Below are 20,683 nucleotides of genomic sequence, written 5' to 3'. Positions count from 1 at the left end.
CCACAGTTGGCACAGTGAACAAGATTCAGCCTGTGCAATTGCACTGAAGACAACAGACTCAAATGTGAGTATTTAAAACACGTAATCACAGACAAACCTAGGTCAATGTTAAATTAACTTAGAGAAAAAAGTAATTTAAAGTTTAAAAAAAATCAATAAATTAACATGGACAAAAAAGAGAAATATTTGACACTAAAACGAAGATGCTGAGGCAAAAGTGTCTGTACAAACACTGGATGAAACTTGAATGCATCAACTGGCTGCAACTCGTCTTGGAGACCTCCAGATCCTGATTTTCACCTCTCACATCTGAGCTGATGAAGACTCTGAGATGAGTAAGGCAACTGAACAAAAGCCTGGCTGTCAGGAATGTTATAAGTGAACTTTAGCTGCAAAGCAACAACAGCTGCAAGCATGCATCTGCATCTGCAACAACACTACACTTCAAGTACAATTCTAGGCTTATAGCTGAAGCAGCAACTGCTTCGTCTCGAGTTAAATCTCTATGCCATGATTTTGACTCCTTCCTACTTTAAAGTGTTTTCCATATTCTCAAGAACTAGCATAAAATGCTCCCGGTTTAACCCTCTATTCATGCCATGGAAAAGTAAAATAAAAAGCAAGAACCTTTGCTCTCCAGCTCCCACTGAACCCTGAAACTGCCATTTTTAGTGGTTTAGGCCCTAGCACATGCTTTTCTTCCATTAAATTTAATCAAGTACTATTCCAATTATAAATTGCATCACTTCAAAGCCTTGGAAATGCTAGATAAGGTGAAGAGTCAGAGAGAAAGCTATTGGGAGTTTACCTGAGAGGCTGTTCCAAAAATACCACACACACACACTTTGATATTAGTGACTAAAGCCCTTAAATTGTCCCCCAAAGCCCACCTTTGCTATAATACCTGTGAAACACCCGAGAGCAATTAGGCTGCTGATGTGCTGTGAGCTTATTATACCACTTATAAATGACTCACTACACCCTTACACTCCGTCCCCTCCACGGCTGTCTGTGTCTCTATAACCAAAACCCAGACTGAGAGAGCTCTGCAGAAAAGATCAGCTCTCCCATGGCTGTGCAGGGATCACAGCATAAGCCCTGGCTCTAGACATTGCCTTAATTCAAAAAGATAACAAGAAATGTCATGGTGAAGGCACCAGGGTTTAGATAACCTTTGTTCTTAACATTCCAGATCAACCACAGAGGAAGTTTATCTTGAGAGGTTTGAACTATGGATGAAATACGTTGAAAACAGACCAAGAGATGACTTAAACCTGCCTTGTAACGGAGCTGTCAAGCCAAAACTAGGCAGCAATAGCAGGGGGCTCTGCCCCATGCACACATCCGTAACAGGAACGCATGTCTACCAGTGATGAGCACTGACAAGTACAAGCCATGCCAGCCGTGCTTCATCCTGCTGCTCTTCTCACTAGCAGCCCCACAAGACCATACTGGAGTAATGTGGATGGGCAGCAAGGAGTATGGTCTGTAGCAATCCATGTGTGACAGGACAGAGATATAAACTGTTGTCCTCCAGGGCAACACACGGAAGATGAGAAGCCAGGGCTCACAGCACACCAGAGGAAGGTATGTGTGTGGTTGCAGGAGGGACAGGGTACTAAGAAGTGGATGATCTCAATCCATAACAAGTTAGACCTGAAACCAAAACTACAGAGTCTTCCCTTTGGCCAAGAGAATTACCCCAATCCCAAAACCACCCAAATCATTTTCCCTAGTCTTTTTCCATTCCCATTCTAACAGCACACACCACCTGTAACCCACAAGCTCACAGAATTCCCATGGCTCAGCCCAGTGCACCCACTGGAAACACGAGGAAGGGAGTAAACTGCGGACAGTCATGGTGTGCAACCTGCTCTCCAACCAGAAGGGGTGGGGGGGATATCCCTGTGCCAGGCACAGGGTGAGATAAGACAACACAGACTGTAATCCGTTATTACAGGAATACTTGGTTCACTTTCACTTTCCAGTATGGCATCAGTAAAAAGACAAGGATATTCCTTAGGATAAACTAACCAATTGGAGGGACATAGTGCCTTCTTAACAGCATTACAGCACTCACACAGATTTAACCTCAGCTAGCTTGAAAAAGCTGTGGCCAATGAGGTTTTGTTTCTCAGACACTGACTTTGACCAGTTAAGATACGCCTTTGCCAACAGGATTTAGCTCTTGCTATATTCGAACCATCTTTAATCCCATGAAGGCTAAAGAAAAATGTCTCTGATTTAGCTCTGTGCACTTATGAATAACTCAAATACTACAGTTAAATTTACAGCATAGTTCCCTTAGCTGTTTAGAAGACAATTGTTTTCTTTGCTTTCCCCTTAAGTTCTAGTATGTAAAATATCAGAAGAATTTAGATTAAAAAAAAAAAAGGGACATGTTATTTTTAAAGTTGTTCTTGAGAAAATTTCCACATACAAAACTGTGGCATTTCTCCACTGGTTTGAGCATAATTTCACATGTTGGCATCATCCTCAAGTGGCTGCCACAACTCGGGTATCATAAAGCAACATGTATTTTCTCTTAGCTTATCCAAACACATTTTAGTTAACTGCTAAATTTGGTCTGATCCAAGTTTTTCTTCTTCCTTCCCAGCAAACAGGCAAATGCAGATGCCGTGCTCTGATGGCACACATGCCTCCTACCAGAGAAACGAGGCAGGGAAGCCAGGGCAGCTCTCCTAAGCATAGGACTTCAGCTCCCATCGCTGCCCTCAAGGCTCAGTAGGACCCTAAGGTCACACTCAAATGTTCACACTGGTCACTGCTGTTCTAGAAGTCCTGTCTAGGTAGCACTGAACAAACAACATTGTTTGGCCCCTTCTGTTACGATGCTGGAACACTGTGTCAATATACTTTGGCATATATTAAAAAATCCCTGTAATATACCATATACTGTGACATTTCCACTTCAGATCTATCATTTACATGTGAAGCACGAATCTTGAAAAGAACCTAGTAAAGCTGTAAGAAAGACTACATTTTGCTGAAGCTCTCAGACACCCACTCCATTCAGTCACACCAGCTGGAGAGGTAAGTGTCAAGATACAGCTTTATTCTTAAAAATGAATATGGAGGTGAAACTCCACAGCCTCCTCCACAGCAATATTTTTTAGCCACACTGATATGTGCTCCTGATTCTTCTATGTCAGCAGCATTTCTCAGAGACCTTTTTGCAAATCTGGACATCTTAAAATCATATTTAACTTATTTTTGCTATTTATGGAATTGTCCCTGCACTTCCCAGTTCAGCTGATAGGAGTCTTAGACATGACATCCATTGGAAGATCTTTTGCTCCTAGAGGTAGAGGAGTCCTTAGCTACCCTCTGTCTAGCACAAGAGGCACAAATAGCCCCCGAAAGCCGCTTAAGCCCCTTCTGAAAGACACTGTTGGAGAGACTGTAAATAACACAGTTGCAGAAGCTGTTGCTAATGGCAAGCCAAGTGGTCAAGAAGGACGCAACGCGGTTACTATAGACATTGGAGCTCTCCAGCAGAAAATAGATGATGTAGGGCAACCAGAGGATGTAGAAGACACTGGTGATGCGGAAAAGAACCATGGCATAGCGCTTGTCCGGGCAGGGCTGCGCCTCCCCAGCCTCCCCATCCTGAGAGCTGAAGCGCACTCGCCTCTCGTTGATCTCCTTGGTGTGCTGTTGGCAGATGCGGAAGATGTTGAAGTAAGTGAAGCAGACGATGAAAGCAGCCGGGGCGTAGAGCATCACCACAATGAAGAGGGTAAAATAGGGATCGGTGTTCCAGGAATTGGCACACCACTGGAACACATCCCCGTGATATCCAGGCTTTCCCCAGTGAAAGGAGGGTAAGAAGACCAGGCAGGAGTAGAGCCAAATGATCAGTATGCAGATTCGAAGTCTCCATGGGGTCACCAGCGTGTTGTAGGTCAGCGGCTTCGTGATGGCGATGTATCTGTCAATACTAATGCACGCCAAAGAGGCCATGGAGACGCTCTTCAGCACTGATACCACATAACCAAAGATTTGGCAAACCAAGGACTCACTTAAAACAACAGGATAGTGCAGCAAAGACAAAGAAGGCACCAGACAGCTCACGCCCACCAGGAGGTCAGCATACGCCATAGTCTGGATGAAGTAGCTGGTGGTGTGGTGGTTCAGCAGAGGTGCACAGTGAAAGACAAATATCACAATGATGTTGCCCGAAATAATCAGCACCATGAGGAACACAATAATAACCACTTCCAGGAGGCAAAAATTGATGGTCTCCAAATAGCTAATGGCCAGGAGACAGAACGGCCGGCCACTCTGGTTGCCAACCAAGGAGGAGTTCATCTTGAGCACTGCAGTGATCTCTTCACTTCATGCTCCTGCCTGCTGCCTGCAGCCACTCCAGGCAGCTGCTGTCATTGCGGCTGGTGCTCTGTGTGTGTAGCAATGTCAAAACCGGAGCTCCAGTCCCCAGGGCTGCTCCAGATGCTGCTGCTGTGCATTGTCTGCAGCACAACTCCCCGGTAAATCCTGCTCCCCGCCGCTCCCGGTGCGCCGGGACCCAGCAGCGGGCATGGCAGCAACTTCACCCACCACACGGAGAGGACTGATGTTAAAGCCCTCCTGGGCGGGCTGCCTCGCCGGGAAGAGATGAAGGGTTGGGGGAAAGAGGGAGAAAGAACCTTCACCGACCCAGGACGAGAGTGCTCCCGAAGGCTGACAGGAGAGAAGGGCAAAGTGGTTTACAGAACCGCCTTCCCCCCGTGCTACCACCTCCATCGCCCGCTTCTTCCCCACGCCCTGCTCCAGCGCTTCCCCACCGCCGCCCGCCCCGCTCCCCATCGGGCTCCCGCAGCGCCTCCGTCCCTCCCGTGCCCTGCCCGGGGCGGGGGCTCCGGCCGGGGCTCCGGGGGCAGCAGCAGGCTCCCGGTGCAGGCGGAGGGATGCGCGGCGGGGAGGGGGCTCCAGCCCTCCTCTCCTGGCTCCATTTTGCACGACGCTTTTGTTCGCCGCCTCTCCCGGGCCGCGCCGCTCCGGCCCCCGCCCGGCCGCTCCCCGCCCGGCCCCGGCCGCAGCCCCGGCCCCGCCGCCCCGCTCCGTACCTGCCGCGGGGGGACAAAGGGCCGGGAGCATCCTCGGCCGAGCGCCGGCACGGGCGGCGTGGGCTCCGGCCGCGGCGATGCGGAGCCGGGGGGAGGGGACGGCGGGGAGGAAGGGGAGGGAGGCGGGCAGGAGCGCGGCGGAGGGCGCGGCGCCGGCGGGGACCTCGGAAATGCGGGTTTAGCCTCAAAACGCGATGGGTAAAGCTCGGGGGGGGGGGGGCTCACCCTGCGCGACCCGCAGCATCCGGGGGTCCCCTGCTCCCCTTCACACCCCAACCTGCAGACAGACACACACACACACCCCGGTCCTGCAGACAGACAGACAGACACACACCCACCGCACACCCCTGCTCCTCCTCGCAGCACCTCTCTGCCAGGGAAACGGCGAGCGTCCAAGCGAGGACGTGAATTCAAACCATGAGTCGTAATTTAAGGCTTTTCCATCCAAGCCCTCTTGGGGGAATAGTTATTCATAGAATCATAGAATGGTTTGGGTTGGAAAGGAGCTTAAAGATCATCTAGTTCCAACCCCCTGCCACGGGGCTGGGACACCCTTCACTAGACCGGGTTGTTATTAAATGTGTCTTTCCTAGGTGCAGCTTGTGTTGCTTAGGAGACACTTGAAACCAAGGGCAAAGCTGAGAACTGCATCCTACTGCTCATCCAGATGTTGCTCCAGGTAGGGAAGCACCTCCTGCATGCATGTACACAGAAGACAAAGGCATCACTATCCCTGACAACCCTGAGGCAACCTGCACCAGAGTAGATAAGCTACACAACCCAGTGCCATTCCAGAGAGTAAACACACAAGAGATTCCCAACACAAGCACTTGTATACACACCATAAACTAATACCCTCATGCATATGTAACCAGAAAAACCCCATTATGGGAGCTGGCATTTGAACCAATCCAACCAGTAAGAGACTCCTCAGCAATTAAAGGCCCTTTGTCGTGAAACTGGAATCCTTCAGAGCCAGTCCCACCCTGAATTCCACCAGCACCGACAAACCCAAGAGTTTGGTGAACCTAAGCTAAACATTTGTCACTGTGCGGAATACCTAATGCCAAATGAATTGCAGGCAAGGGGGTAGATCTCAAAGCAATCGCACTGCAATGCTCATTGATTTTAGCTGATCTGTAAGTAGATAAAACCGTTTTAAGACACACTTGTGTTGGTCAAAAACCTGGGCTGGACAATAGCATGACTTGGCAGATTGGGAGTTAGTCTTGTGCAAAAGCCTGAAAACAAAAAGTTGGGGTTCCTGCCCCATCTTTACCCCCCAAAAGATCTCTTTTCCTTGTAATTTATGGCGTTTCTACTCATGGCGACTGATGTACTAGAACTACATAGCTCAGAAACATGAAGTTTGTATTCAATTTAGGCAAAGGTTATTGTGGTTATACAAAAACCAAGCTCTGATCAAATTACTGCTGGAGAAACGATCTATCTTTCCAAAGCAGAGAGTGATTTACATACCAATTGACTCAAATACTATTTCTGGATCCTTAGGCATGAACAGACACATTATAAACATCCTTAAGAAAACAACATACATTGAACTTGGTATCTGAGATGTATAAATACAAGGTAGCATTGGAAATCTTGAGGCTCAACAAAACAACATTTGGCTGCTGCTATTTCACAACAAAAGATGTACCACTGAATCAAACCTCCTCAATGCTTGGATTTTCATTGCAAGTAGAACTGAACTCCTGTAGCTGACAGGTATTTCTGGGGGAGAGCGCTGGTTTTCCCTCTAGCTGACATCCTATTGTTTCCCCAAAGCTGGGAGTAATAACTCTATTCAGAATAGAGCTCATGCCAACTTACTCCTACCTGCTTAACACACCCAAGCCCAAACCAGCAATATCTCGAGTTAATTCTCTTAAGCACCAGAAGCCAGACAAAAGCAGCCAACAAAGATGTAAATAGCAACTGGAAGGTAACTGGGCTGGAGCTACAGCCCTTGGTCAAGTGCCCAATCCACTATGAAGAACTGCTTCTAAAAGACATCAAAATCCAGTGGCTGAGGTCTGTGAGACACTGAAAATACTTCCATCTTGTAGAGACTTCTCCCACTCTATGCAGTGATACAAAACAACCTCATCTGAGACTATTAAAAGGTATTCAAGAAATCAATCAAAGTTACTACGAGAACTCTTGGGAAAACTACTGCTGATAAAAGATAATTAAACCTTGGTCACCACGTGATCAAAACTAATCAAACAAGGGATCTAGAGGTGCAGACACGCTGACAGCAGAGCTACATCAGACTTACACACCATGACTCACAGGCGTACCTTAGGTTTCATTTCAGCTGACGGTATACAACCTTTGTGCTCCTGAAAATTAAATGTATTCTTCTTAATTTAAATGAACATATGGAAATGTGATTGCCATACAAGTGGAAAATAAGTGTTAACCACCCACAGCTAAATTACTGTTCCATTTTATGCCACTGATGAAGCAACACATACAGTCAAATAACGGTAGTGACATTTGAATCTATTTCTTCACTAAACCCCAGTATCATCTGCAGCAAGACAGATGAGTTTATCTGATAGAACTTCTGTGTTCTGTAATTCCTCTGTACACGGAGATAAAAAATAGTGGGAATGTGAGAAACTGGGTAGCAAGAGCCCTGCTATCTCCTATCAGGCCTTGAATTTCCACCAGAAATGGTGACCCTGGGGTATCATTCCAGGCCCGTCACTGGATTATTTTCTGTCATTTTATTTTGTTTGGGCCACAAGATGTCCCTCTCACGTCGTAATTTTCTTAATATAGTGTATTTATCTGGTACAACAGTCCCTAGCTTTTTCCTTTTGACATTATTTCCTCCCACACAGACCTATATCCAAAAGCTTTTCTTTTCTCCTCAGTATTGTAAATGTCAAACTCTTTACATTTTGATATTATGAAGAACTTCCCCACTAAGAGCTCGACACTGATCCAAGCGGTTCAGTAGTTGTATTAATCCCTTTTTAAAGCCTTGTCTGAGAACTGGCTATTGCCCGTTTTGCTTTGAATCGTGTGTTTTTGGTTATTTAGAACCTGTGTGGCTCACTTCACAAGTTTTCTGCTCCACATCACTTTCAATCCACCTGAGATTGTCAAAAACATGATCTATTTTTCCTGCAGATGTCCATTAAAGCTGGAGCAAGTCCCCATGTCTCTTCTTCTACCTTTCAGTGGCTGAAAGCCTGAAGATTAACAGCCAGAGCCATGATTGCCAAAGCCCTACCAGGAACAGATGCCTCTGAAAGGGATTGTCTAGATCATTTCACCTAGAGTTTGCTTTCTGTCCTCAGTAGGGACATGACCTTAATTCACTGGGATGGCTTTTATCCACACTCCCCACCACGAGCATGGCAATCTGGAGCTGCTAAAAGCTTTATTATTGCACACAGATGGTGTGCAAATTCTCAAAAGTAATCTGTGGAAGCACCACAATGGTGAGACTTAGACACTACTGCAGTAACAAAAGCACAGGGTACAAAACCCCAGCTAGTGTTTAGTACAGAACTAAGGGCAAATAATTAACAAATACTGTTGTGATGACTAGAATGCAACAAGCGCACCTTGAGGCACAGTCCCAACACCATTTTTAATGTACAACCCAGGTTCAAGAGGAGACCTAGACACAGCCTTCACTGGCAGAACACAACAGAAGACATTTCCTTTTCAATCATTGAGCAGCCACAGATCAAACAGTAAAGAAAAAACCACCCTTGCAGCAGTTAATGTGCAAAAGAAGGCAAGAAGAACATAGAGTTGCTGAGCACCACGGGTCAGAACTGCACAGGAAAGCAAACATCCTGGGGCGCCTGCATCCAACACCCTGTGGACAGGGGGAAAACAAACCCCTGAAAGAGGCCAGAAGGTTTGGAAGCAGCTGTCAACACAGCTCCTTATTAATTTGGGGCTGTGCTGCCGCATGGGGTAATGAAAAGCCTGGCAGAAATCAAGCACAGCGACAGGAATAGAGGTCAGCATTAAGAGAGAAGGGGCACTGGATTACGAGTACTTGAACAGGCTTACAGCATCTCCTGCTCACACCGAGGAGCAAAGGTTTGTCATCAACTCCATGTGCTCCTGCACTACACCCCAGCAGTTATTCTCAGCTAAACCAATCTCAATGCATGGTAATGCAAATAACCGCATGCTTGCTACAGAAGAACTTATACAGGTGACATGCACGACATGGTGCAGCATGACGAGGACAGTAAGGCACTAAATTATAAGGAGCTCTTGCCTTCCCATAATTAACAAATGTATTTTCCCCCCCCAGACACATATACTTCCGTGCATTGCTGCATATTGACTGTATCCGAGCTGCTATTTAAAGAGCAGTAAGAATTAGTCACACTAGAACTACAAAATTATCAAATAATCAGTGAAAGGCATGAAAATAAAAGCTTCAGGCCAAAGCACACTCCAGCATTATTATACTTTTTGTACATACAGTGGGTCTGCAAACATTATCTTCCTGGGTCTTGAATTCATGTTCTCATCAGCCTCCCAAGCCACCTTTGCATCCTTTGCCAGTTCTCATCTGTAGTACTTCCATGCGGCCACTAATAACCTTTCCTGAAGCCTTACACCCCTCCCGCTGCCTGCAGATTGAAGACATCACAGTTCCACTGTGAACTGGGCAGTCACTGCTGTTCTCACAGCACCAACCTGTGTCCATTCTACAGAAACAGTCTGAGCCATTTTCATATTTAATCACAAAGCAAACTGCCTCAGTAACAGGCAAATATGGCACTTCCAAATTAAAGGAGACTGCTTTTTCACTTGCTTGAGCTGGTTATCATAGCATGTTGGTAGTAAACCACAGACCTCATCTGACTCCATGAGCCTGCAATGGTCATTCTGTACTCATTTACTCCTGTTGTTTGATTTCTTAATTAGTTTCCACATCGAATGACCACTGCAGGTATAGGCAGTCCTTTTGCTGCAGTCAGCCTACACTCCCTTTTACTTGGACTCTGGAGATGCTTCCAACACATTCGACCCTGGTTATTTCCTTTGTCTCTGCCAAATGTAAATGAGTGGAAAGGTTTCACAGATTTTAAAATGACATGTTACACTATTGCTCCTAGCTCACAAAGACAGTAGCAGTACATGTCACCAACTGTGCCACAGAGATCATCTTTCCATTCTGATACAAAAACATTCAAACAGAGAAACAAGTGACACTGTCAGCTACTCACCAGGCAATTAAAATCACACAACAGGATAACTGTGATACAATCCGTGCCAGAGCACTCAAACTCCACATTATTTGTATGATTTATTCACCATAAAATCCAAGTTATAGCTCTGCAATGCATGTACCAATATAAGGAATTCAGATCAAGTTTCTTCTATATTCCAGAAGTATGTGAAAGTACTTATGGCAGGACATTTTTAGCTAATCTAACATGATTCATTCAAATCACGTAGGATCCTGCCTGCATGATTCCAGCAGAAACAGAGTTTAATTTCAGAAGCCCTCTTGCCCTCAGAATAAGATCTTTAATTGCTCCTTGCAAACCTGTGCCATCAGAACATAGATATACAGGGACTGATTCAGTTGTTTTGTTTTCTTAACTGGTAAATAATTAATTTCTGTTATATTTGTACTACACTTGCATCATTAATAATATCTAATTTAGTCCTTCTGGACTTGCATGTTTGATGAAGGCAGTAAAACACCATATATTTATACAGATTGTGGCCAAATCCAAACTAACACATTGGTTTTTTGGATAAGGAAGTAACATTTCATTCTGTGACCCATTTGTTACTCTAGAACTTTAAGAAACACCAAATGATGTCTGTATATTCAATTCTCATTTCTCTACACTACCAAGCTCAATATGCAAGGTGAGAAGTTTAAAAACTGCTGTCTAGTGCAAAAATGTCAAAGTGTTCTGGTTTTCCTATCAAAAAAAGGCTGCAATTCTAGTGTTGGATTTTTAGCATAAATATTGAGACAACAGAGCAAAACGCAGCTGTCATTCAGGAAAACCAAACAAGCAAAGGAAATGAGTTCCCTGAGTCAATTCTGAAAGCAATTAATAGAATATGAATTTCTGACAAGTTAACTCAGAACTCAGGTGAGTGAAGCAGAAACACTAAAAACAGAGCACTCTAAGTTGAGATAATGCCACAACTGGCACTGCATGTTGGGGTTTTTTGTTTGAGGGATGAATGCCTTACACTCAGTAGTTGTTATCCTATATTCAGATACACTCGTGAACCTTTTAAGCAAGAGAATACATGCTGAGAAGTCTCTGTACTTCCATTCCTTAAGCTATAAAGGGGTAAAACAGAAGAAAAAAGACACTGTACCTTTGTGATGAGAATTCGGTACTTCTCCACCAGGTGATCGTTGTTATGACACCCTGCCAGCAACTGCCACACTTCACCTCTCAGGGCCTCAGGGACACCACTTCTCACCAATGCTGACAACGTCTTTGGCCTCACGCTCAAATTGAGGTGCCTGGGTGTAGGTGAAGGCATTGTTACTATTACCAAGATACAAGTAAATGAGTAGATGAAGGCACTGTTACTCTTATCCAGATACAAATAAACGACTACATGAGCAACAACTGATGTGTTATATCAAACATGTCAAATGACAGGAATTTCAAGACAGTCCATATGTTGCCAGAGTAAGTGAAATTCAAGTTATAAAAAAAAATCCAAAACACATTTGGAGAAGCTCTTTCCAAATTATTTCCTTGATTCCCATTAGATTGAAATATAATATAAATATATAAATCACTTAACGAACCGAAACACTCCAGCAAAAACTAGAACTGGAGGGCAGACTCCAACACTGCATAACATTCTAAGTTCAAACCACATCAGAACAAGAATTAGTTTGCAAATGTATATGCTGCTCTCTTGACTTCCTACACCCAGGCAGGGAGATGACCTTCCAGGTGAGAAGGCAGAGAGGACAGGCAAACAGAGCTGTAAAAGAGATCTCATATGGGTATCTAACTACATGGAATCATAATCCTAGACTGGTTTGGGTTTGCTCCAAGCCCCTGTGTCCAACCTGGCCTTGAACACTGCCAGGGATGGGGCAGCCACAGCTTCTCTGGGCACCCTGTGCCAGCGCCTCAGCACCCTCCCAGGGAACAGCTTCTGCCTAAGAGCTCAGCTCAGTCTCCCCTCGGGCAGGTTCAAGCCATTCCCCTTGGCCTGTCCCTACATCCCTTGTCCCAAGCCCCTCTCCAGGTTTCCTGTAGCCTCTTTAGGCACTGGAGCTGCTCTAAGGTCTCCCCTTCAGGAGCCTTCTCTTGTCCAGGCTGCCCCAGCCCAGCTCTCTCAGCCTGGCTCCAGAGCAGAGCTGCTCCAGCCCTCACAGCATCTCCATGGCCTCCTCTGGACTTGCTCCAGCAGCTCCATGTCCCTCTTCTGCTGTTGCCCCAGGGCTGAACACAGGACTGCAGGGGGGGCCCCCCCACAGTAGAATAGAGGGGGAGAATCCCCTCCATCGACCTTCTGGCCACACTCCTTTTGAGCACATCCTGCATTTAAGCAGCTTCCACTGTACAAGCTGCTCAGCCCCATCTAAACAGCTTTTCCAAGGGAGCCCAGTAACAGCTCATAAATTACAGCACTAACTTCTAAAAACTAAACCTACATCTAATTTATGCAGTTACAGAAAGTTGAGCTGAAAAGTCCATTTGTGGCTTATACATAAAATCCCCAGAAGACAGAGGATTTAAAGAAATCAGTTTTTCTGCAGTTACTAAAACCAAACTTCTAGGTAAAATGATTAAAAGGAGTGACAGACAAAGTAGCCCTATTAATTACATTATCTTATTAATAATAAACAGGTATTTAATGATTTTTATTAACAACCTAACAGATATGTGGGTGATAATTTTACACAGACTAGGACTCCTTGTTGCCCTTCTCCAGTGTACAGTGCTCCAACACTGTAGAAGACTGATAACCTGGGTATTTGAATCAGTATATACTGGACAGAACCTGGCACCATAATGTTTGCCTTCACTTTGCTTTCTCTAAACAAAATAAACTGTAATAGAAATAACATTAGATAATAATTACATTTATATCTATATACATTCATATCTATAAACATATATTAAGAGAGCATTTATCACACCTTTGTAATATATAAATATATAAAAATATTTATATAAACCACTTGTTGCATATAAACAGTTCTTTGTAAAGGTCCATAAAACTGCTTTGCCTTAATCTCAGATGAACGTAAGTACATCAGTAATTCCAAGAAATGGGAATTTCTTTGAACCATCAGGCTGTAGACTAAAAGCCACTGGATTCTTCCAAACTATTTTGAAATGAGAAGATTGTGTGACTCAGCAGTTATGAAATGTGAGCCAAGTATTATTTAGAAATCCCAAAATACCAAAGCACATTTAATTACTAACAAATCTAATTACAGGATTCTGAAAACTAGCATGAAACCACCTGAACTCCAATTTTTATGACTTTCAATCCTCTTATGTTAAAAGCTCAAGGATCATTACTTCCAAATACTCGCTTTTCTTTAAGAAGGAAAGCCCTTTAACGCATATTAAAGTCGTTGCCAGCATTAGCACAGAAACACTTCACATCCTCTTAGAGCTGCCAAAACATTTTCAATGGGTGTCAGGTGGCTGAATTATCTTTGAGCCCTTGGAAGGATTACAGAAAAAAGATCAAGTTGAAAGAAACTTTCTCGCAGCAGCAGATGCACAGAGCTCATCTGGTGAAGATGTTTCTGCAAGTCTAGGAGAGGCAGGGAAAGGGACCAGGTAGCGGTTTACCACACTCCCCTTCTGATGAAGGTGTCTGTTTCCAATGTCCTCTTTCTTATCAAATTAGTGCAATATATTAGTGCAAAACCAAATTGGAAGTAGAAGTATGCATTCAGATAGGTACTAAGTAACTGCAGAAAATAATGCCAAATTGGTCTCAGTTTAAAGAGAATCCCAGCTGAGTGCTCACACTAATGCTTTGCTTCATCTAAAGGGCATGACTTATTCTAGGCTCTGTGTCCTACTCTTCAGATCTAATATTCTATTCAGATCTTTTATGTGCTGTACAGCCCTTGTCCTGCTCCTCAGTAACATTAGGAAGCAGAAGGCAACAACCAAAGCCAGAGTCAAAATGCAGCATATGTCAGCTCAATGTGATGCTGTATCTGTCATCTCCCTTTGTAGGGGAGAAGAAAAACAACCACATCACAAAACAACCTGGATTTTGCAGTAATCAGCATCACTTTCTTAGAACTGCTCAGGCTACTTCAAGATGAATAAAAGATGCTCCACGGAAGAGGACAGGTGTTGCATAAGCAACTTGCTTGTCAAGAAACTCTTATTATAAATTGGCATTTTCTAGGAAAAAAACAGAAGAGCTCATGTACTTCCTTCTTGGCAGGCTCTGGATCCATCTTCCTTTAGATAAGGGAGGAAAAGCATCTTTGCTATCCAAGTACAAATCTCCCATATTCTTCAGCTACAGTTACCACGATATGACAGCTGCAGGCAAAACTGGCTGTGAACTAAAGTAGAATTACAAAGAAATGAAGAAATCAGAAAACACAAAGCCAGAGAATAAGGGGTGTTGTGAGGACGACAGAGGATTAAATCCATACTAATCTCATCTCAGATGGCTTCTGGAAATAAGAAAAACTCCAAGCAGAAGGAGCCAACAGAATGAGAATATTCAGGATTGCCATTTTCAGAATGTGATTTTGCCACTTACCATTTGGACAGCAGCTCTCCCCACGTCTCAAGGATTTTTTCTGCACACTCTTTGGAAACATCTCCAGAACCACTTAAGAGTGGTTCATCATTGTCTGCCAACAGAACAGAGGAGATGCTATAAGATCAACAGCCATTACTGTACTTCTACGGATTTAAATGCTGCTCTCTTAACTGTATCAGTGTGTGGCCAGAACAACTCCCCCTCATTTATGGATGCAGCACTTGTGTGCTCAACACAAGAGAAGGCAGAAGTAGACTTTTCTCAGAAGCACACAGTGATGTGACAAGAGGCAGAAGATAAGCAACAACATGTGAAATTCTGGTTAAAAAAACAGGGAAAACAATTCACCATGAGGGTGGCCAAACTGATACAAGGGGCCAGAGAGGTTGTGGAAATGTCATCAGTGGAGATGGTGAAAACACAAAAGCACACGGTGCTGAACAGTGTATCTGGCTGGAGTCATACTGGGTGGGAGGCACAATTACAGACCTCCAGGAGTCCCTTCCTACTGAAGTAATTCTAGTTTTCTCCCTCAAACACACAACTTTCTGCATGTGAAAAGCTGCAGTACTATAAAAGCAAAAAGACAATAAAATCAACATAGTTCCACTGAGCAGCCACAGCCCTGCCATGTTGTTGCAGATCCATGGGAGTCCACAGGGTGTTTTACTTCACTGTTCTGCACTTTTACTTTGAAAGCCAGAACTTTTTGGTAACTTCCTTGGCTTAAATTAAATAGCTTTTTGAATGAAATGTGCTCAAAAAATGCAGTGGAGGGGGAGAATGAGCATAATCACAGTAACTCTTTTTGAAACTAACACTGTATTCCCAAGTATTTTTAAACATTCACAGCAAGTATCATACACAAAAGCTACATTTCACTGATACAGTCAATACTGGGTTTGCATTATTGACAAACTATATTTTTCCATTAAATCTAAGCTTTCTCAACTGACACCTGAACTTGTCAGCAATGCTGCAAGTCATATCAACTGCAAACAAAACGGATGCTCCAGGTCTAGAAAAGAATACCACGGGGGTTTAGTGCAGTGGTTAGAGACTGTTAATGCTTTGCAAAGGAGTTCCTTTACAAACCAACTTTCTCTCCTTCTCCTCTCCCCCACCACTGTCCCCCCAGAAACAAGGAAATTAAAAGCACAGAACTGAAATCATTCACCCCAGGCCACATAGAAGGCCAGGAGAGAAGTGAAAAAGCAGAAACTCTAGTCATCTCCATTTCAGCTCAGAGCTGCAGGGCCAGATGTTTATATACTCAGAACTAGTCCATAGTTTGGTTTAAGAAAAATCTTTTAAAAGCAAAAAAAAAAGGTACTGAAAATGCATTCAGTTTCAAGGTGGGCAGGTCCTGGTATAGTTTTACTTATTACAGATGTCTTTACTTTCCTCTTCACTAAAACATGCTGCTTGCTTTTATTCCCAAATAATATCAGCTTCTCATTTTTTGCTCTCAGATCCATTCACAGCTGCCTGGGGAGGGGCAGAAGCTACATGTTAATGTCAAATTTTTAGCAGCCTCTTTTCACATTGTTCTAAATATATCATACTAGAGGCTTCAGGAGGCCTGAGCTGAGAAAAGCAAAGACACAGAAGTGTCAGACAAGGGAGAGGCTGATCCAGGAATGCGGGGGTACTGGTTATTGAATACAGCATTAAAGCAAGGGCAAAACACCAACAGTAGACCAGATTCCGAGTGGAAAGGATTCGACATGTTTCATAACTATGTTATTTAACAACTGCCCTTTCTCTTGAGGTACACAAAACATAAATCCACTTCTTACCTTCCTCTTCATCATCCTCCGGAGGAGAAGGAATCATGGAGCCCTGTGACCCAGACTGGGGCAGACGGAGAGAGGGGCTGGCTGTAGTTTTTCTCCTCTCCCTTTCTGATTCACTTTCTAAACACACAACTTCATACAGCGTGTCCGAGTTATTCTTTCTGTCCTTTTGCTTTATCTAGGAAAAAAAGTTTTATTTTACTGAGAAAAGCTATATAACAATGCCCAGATTACCTCATATTGTTCTGCTTTCTCTTTCTGGAATAGGAGAGCTGAGAAACAATTTTCATCCCATTCTACAGTGAAGAATGTTCAACCCTTGCAGCACATTTAATTCTCTGTGCAACCCTGCAAGGGTTGAGCAATGCTTCCAAGTCTCGTATCTGTGTATACACTGCTGCAGGAACACAAACTTGTCTCAAAGTCTATTAAGTGGCCCTATTTTCTCCTTAATCTTCAACCTTTGATACCTTCTTTTCCTTTAAATGAATATCTTTGTGAAGTGGTTCTAAAACTTTAATACAGTCTAAGGATTTAGAACTTCTTTTTTCATAAAGGTATAAAAATAGAGTAGAAAAGGGAAGGTGAAGAAAAGAGGGAAATAAGGTTTGTAATTATACTCCACACTAAGCTCCCAGTGCTCAATTTTATCCTCTGGAGTATGAAAAATGAAGAGAAATGCAGCAAAACTAAAAATGACTGAATCACCAAATATAATCTGAGCAAATCAAACCCCTCTGCTTCCACCATTTCCGAATAAAGAAACACTGCCAAAGCAAGATAAGCCAATTCTACACAGCTGTATTTTTAATAGGCTAATCATCACTCCACAGAAACAGGTTTCCCTTCCAGGCTTATCAGGCAGTACATTCTATATTTGTTGCTTACACTATGAATTTTGATAATCTTCCATTAGTAAACACTGGAAGTTGGATAACTTGACAGTGCTGGTGGAAAAGAGAATTGGCTCAGATAAGTCACAATGCCTGTGAATTTGGTAAGACAAAAGATACAGAATTAGCTAAGCAAGATAAGCTTCCTTTACACTGCCAAACAGAAAAGGCACCTTCTGGAGGGTGTGGAATATTTATAGCCCAACAGCCTTAACTGTTCAACATCTCCATGCTCCACCTCAAAAATATCCTAAATCAAAAGGCTGATCTCATCCCTGAAGAATTTTTCCACCTTAAATCTTGACAGAAAGTTTCCAAAATGTGTATTCATATTTTACATAAAAAAGGACATACTCTACAAAGAATCCTTAGAGAACCACATTGTTGTTACTACCATGATGTTATTATCTGCTAGCACTTTAACCCAGGTGCAGAAAGAACTAAGAAAAGCCTCTTATTTAATTTAAAACCTCTTTAAGAAAAAGCACTTATCAAGAAATCAGGACTCCAACCTGCTTTTTTGGGCTGCACCCAGCATTATTAAACCTTACATCCACAGTGATATTTGCTTCTAAGTACTCCTATTTCTTTAAACAGGATTTTCATTTCAGAAGAGTAATTTCTAAAGCTGGAGAATGGCAGCTACTGCAAGTACATCATCTCTTTCAGTGACTTTGACCTTCAACTTTGCAGCCTTATTTTGAGACCCAGTTATTGCCTTGTACTGTTATTATGAACATCCTGGGCAGAAATAATCCTTTCCTTTTCAGTAGAGAGGGACAAAAAGTAAGTTGGAAGAAACAGTAAAAGTTTTTAACAAGTTCTAAGGATTTTTTGTGGTTGCTCAGGTTCCCCCCTGCCCCCTCCCAGGGCAAACCTGGGCTATGGGTGCAATCTCTGCTTCCAACCACACACAAAGGGGGAAACGGACTTGCACAAGAAAAGGGAGGGGGAAGAAAAAAAGTTGGACTTTTATGATAAAAATTAACTTAGTGACATATCAGATAACGTCACCAGGATTATACTGAAGTCTTTTTTCATTCTTAGCCCTTAATTCTACATATTTACCCTACTATACCCATATGCAAGCAACTCTCAGCATAGTTCACAGATAAATCCCCTGTTCCTTTCATTTCTGTGGTTTGGATGGAAAATCCATAAGCCTCTCTGTAACCTTAGAGCCTCATCAAAGCTACCAAAATTTGCTTTGAAACGAGGACATCCAGCTTTTTATGGGAGCTTTCTATAGCAGCAACAATTTGCATAGGGAAGGACAGCTTTTCTACAACTGAGGAGCATTTATTGTACCTCTTTGATTCAGGAGCAAAATACAGAAAATATGAACATTAGTAAAGGTTTTACCAATCATAGGTAGGAAACACCACAGTTAAATTCCCATCTGTCAGCAGGCACTGATCACTACAATTCACCTTTACCTCCAATGCATTTATATTGATCCAGCATTATACCATAAACCTACCTCTCCAGTCTCCAAACAACACAGTTGACTGTGCCACAGTTACAGCTCAGAAAACAACCCTGCAACTCCCATATTAACTGTACATTATTATTTAAGTATTACCTGTTTAAGTTTGAGGAAGAAATTTTCAGTAGAGCTACGTTTGCTGAAGGGCCAGAACAATCTCTCATTAGGTGAACAAACTCTGACTTTAGTCTCCAGAATGAAGCGAACAGGTTCCTGAACCTCTGTTATCACCAAATCCACAGCAGTAGTCATGAACAGTACTTTATCTAGAGAGAAAAACAAAAAAAACAACAAAGCAATATTATGAAAAGAAATATTTCAAACAAAATATTCCATAACCTCTTTCCCAGTAACATGAAAGCACAAAAGAAATTTATTTCTGCAGAATTCAGTTTTTTTCTCTAATCTAACATCCAAAACCCTCCAAGTTTCAAAACAGGAAGATGACTCTGCACTGTCCACAACAGACCAGGGAAACTGAACTCTTTGAGACAAGAAAATGATCTTGTTAAAGTGAGTAAAAATTCTGCTTTGTCAAATTCCACTAAAATGTATCAAGAACCTTCATTAAATCTGTGCATTTGACTCCACTGTGCAGATCTCTTGCCATCTTGTCCAATTACATTGTCGTTGTTCTCTGGTTTTAGAAGTTCCTTAGGCAACACTCAGCTGTGAAATTCAGAGAATTGACTCTACAGCATGATGTTCCAAAAGGAGGCAACTGCATCCAGTGACCTGAGATCTCTGCTGGTACTACATGATAAATTGTGCCCTTTAGGTAGGATGGCATTCAATCTAGCAGCAGATTGTACCCAGTAGCTGACTTTTATGACTTTGCCCAGTCAATTCCCATTAACTTCTGCAACCTTTGACATGCAGCTGTGACAACAGATTGAAAAGATGGTAATTCAGCTGACACCTTGAAAGAAGTAATGACAGATCTGTTTCAGGACTCAACAGAGCAATGCAGCATCGGCTATTTTCAGATTACAGTTGGGTTACTTTCATTTTCACAGGTACAAGAATCCTCTTGTAATTAAAAACTTGGATTCAGGAAAGTCTGAACTGACCACAGAATGTAAGCAAGGAAGAAATCTGCCATAGTCATTTAGTGCAACTCTCAGTGGGATTCTTAAGTAGCTCTAATGCTGTGCAGAGCACCTGCATCCTGTAACCACACCTATACAGCCTCCTACTAGGATACAGTCATTCTTACAAGGTATTATTACTGAACACAGGAGATTTCTTGTAGCCTTCTATTTTGTTTAGCTCTTTATGTTACATCTGGCATTCTACTTTCTGAGAATATATCCCATACTATGAAAGTCTTCTTACGGGATTCATCTTAAAAGAAAAGAGACCTGATCCAATGCCTGCTTTGTGGATCATTTCCCCTGGCTAGGGATAATACCTAGCAAACTTCCTACCTTTTGGTGTTTCTTCATTTACAAACTGGAAGTGTGGAGATTTTTGATTCCAGCTCCCAGTGATCACGTATGATTTCCCATCAGAACTTTTACCCATGGACTCCTGGAAACAAGGTAAGTTTATGTATATTTAAATTAAAGCAATCTCTGTATTATGAAGTCTCAGCCCCATAAAGCACCTACTGCACTGGCAAGAGAAAGGCAAGCACCTGAAGTCCATGTGACAGTCCTGTAACAGAGACAA

The 20,683-nt window shown here is 43.0% G+C and overlaps 2 protein-coding genes across 3 annotated transcripts in view; both read right to left on the bottom strand.

Annotated features, from left to right (window-relative positions):
- Positions 1-20,683, bottom strand: part of RABGAP1 (RAB GTPase activating protein 1) — a 67,143-nt gene that overhangs the window by 27,842 nt on the left and 18,618 nt on the right. For both annotated transcript variants that reach the window (XM_034067464.1, XM_005146287.3), the window contains exons 9-13: positions 20,440-20,542; positions 19,109-19,278; positions 16,637-16,811; positions 14,835-14,928; positions 11,433-11,583 (exon numbers count right to left, since the gene is read on the bottom strand). In XM_034067464.1, the coding sequence (XP_033923355.1) occupies positions 11,433-11,583; positions 14,835-14,928; positions 16,637-16,811; positions 19,109-19,278; positions 20,440-20,542 (693 nt within the window). The remainder of the gene's footprint in view (positions 1-11,432; positions 11,584-14,834; positions 14,929-16,636; positions 16,812-19,108; positions 19,279-20,439; positions 20,543-20,683) is intronic.
- On the bottom strand, positions 3,041-5,154 carry GPR21 (G protein-coupled receptor 21). Its single transcript, XM_034067465.1, has 2 exons — positions 5,091-5,154; positions 3,041-4,704 (listed from the first exon to the last, which is right to left on the bottom strand). The coding sequence occupies exon 2, from the start codon at positions 4,330-4,332 to the stop codon at positions 3,286-3,288; it is 1,047 nt and encodes a 348-aa protein (XP_033923356.1). The 5' UTR covers positions 4,333-4,704; positions 5,091-5,154; the 3' UTR covers positions 3,041-3,285.

This window comes from Melopsittacus undulatus, chromosome 11 (genome assembly GCF_012275295.1).
Source record: "Melopsittacus undulatus isolate bMelUnd1 chromosome 11, bMelUnd1.mat.Z, whole genome shotgun sequence".
Classification (NCBI taxonomy): Eukaryota; Metazoa; Chordata; class Aves; order Psittaciformes; family Psittaculidae; genus Melopsittacus; species Melopsittacus undulatus.
This window is presented reverse-complemented; position numbering and strand designations above follow the sequence as displayed.

Coding starts and splice junctions, on each gene's coding strand:
- GPR21 (XM_034067465.1), bottom strand. CDS start 4,332: ATGAACTCCTCCTTGGTTGGCAACCAGAGTGGCCGGCCGTTCTGTCTC.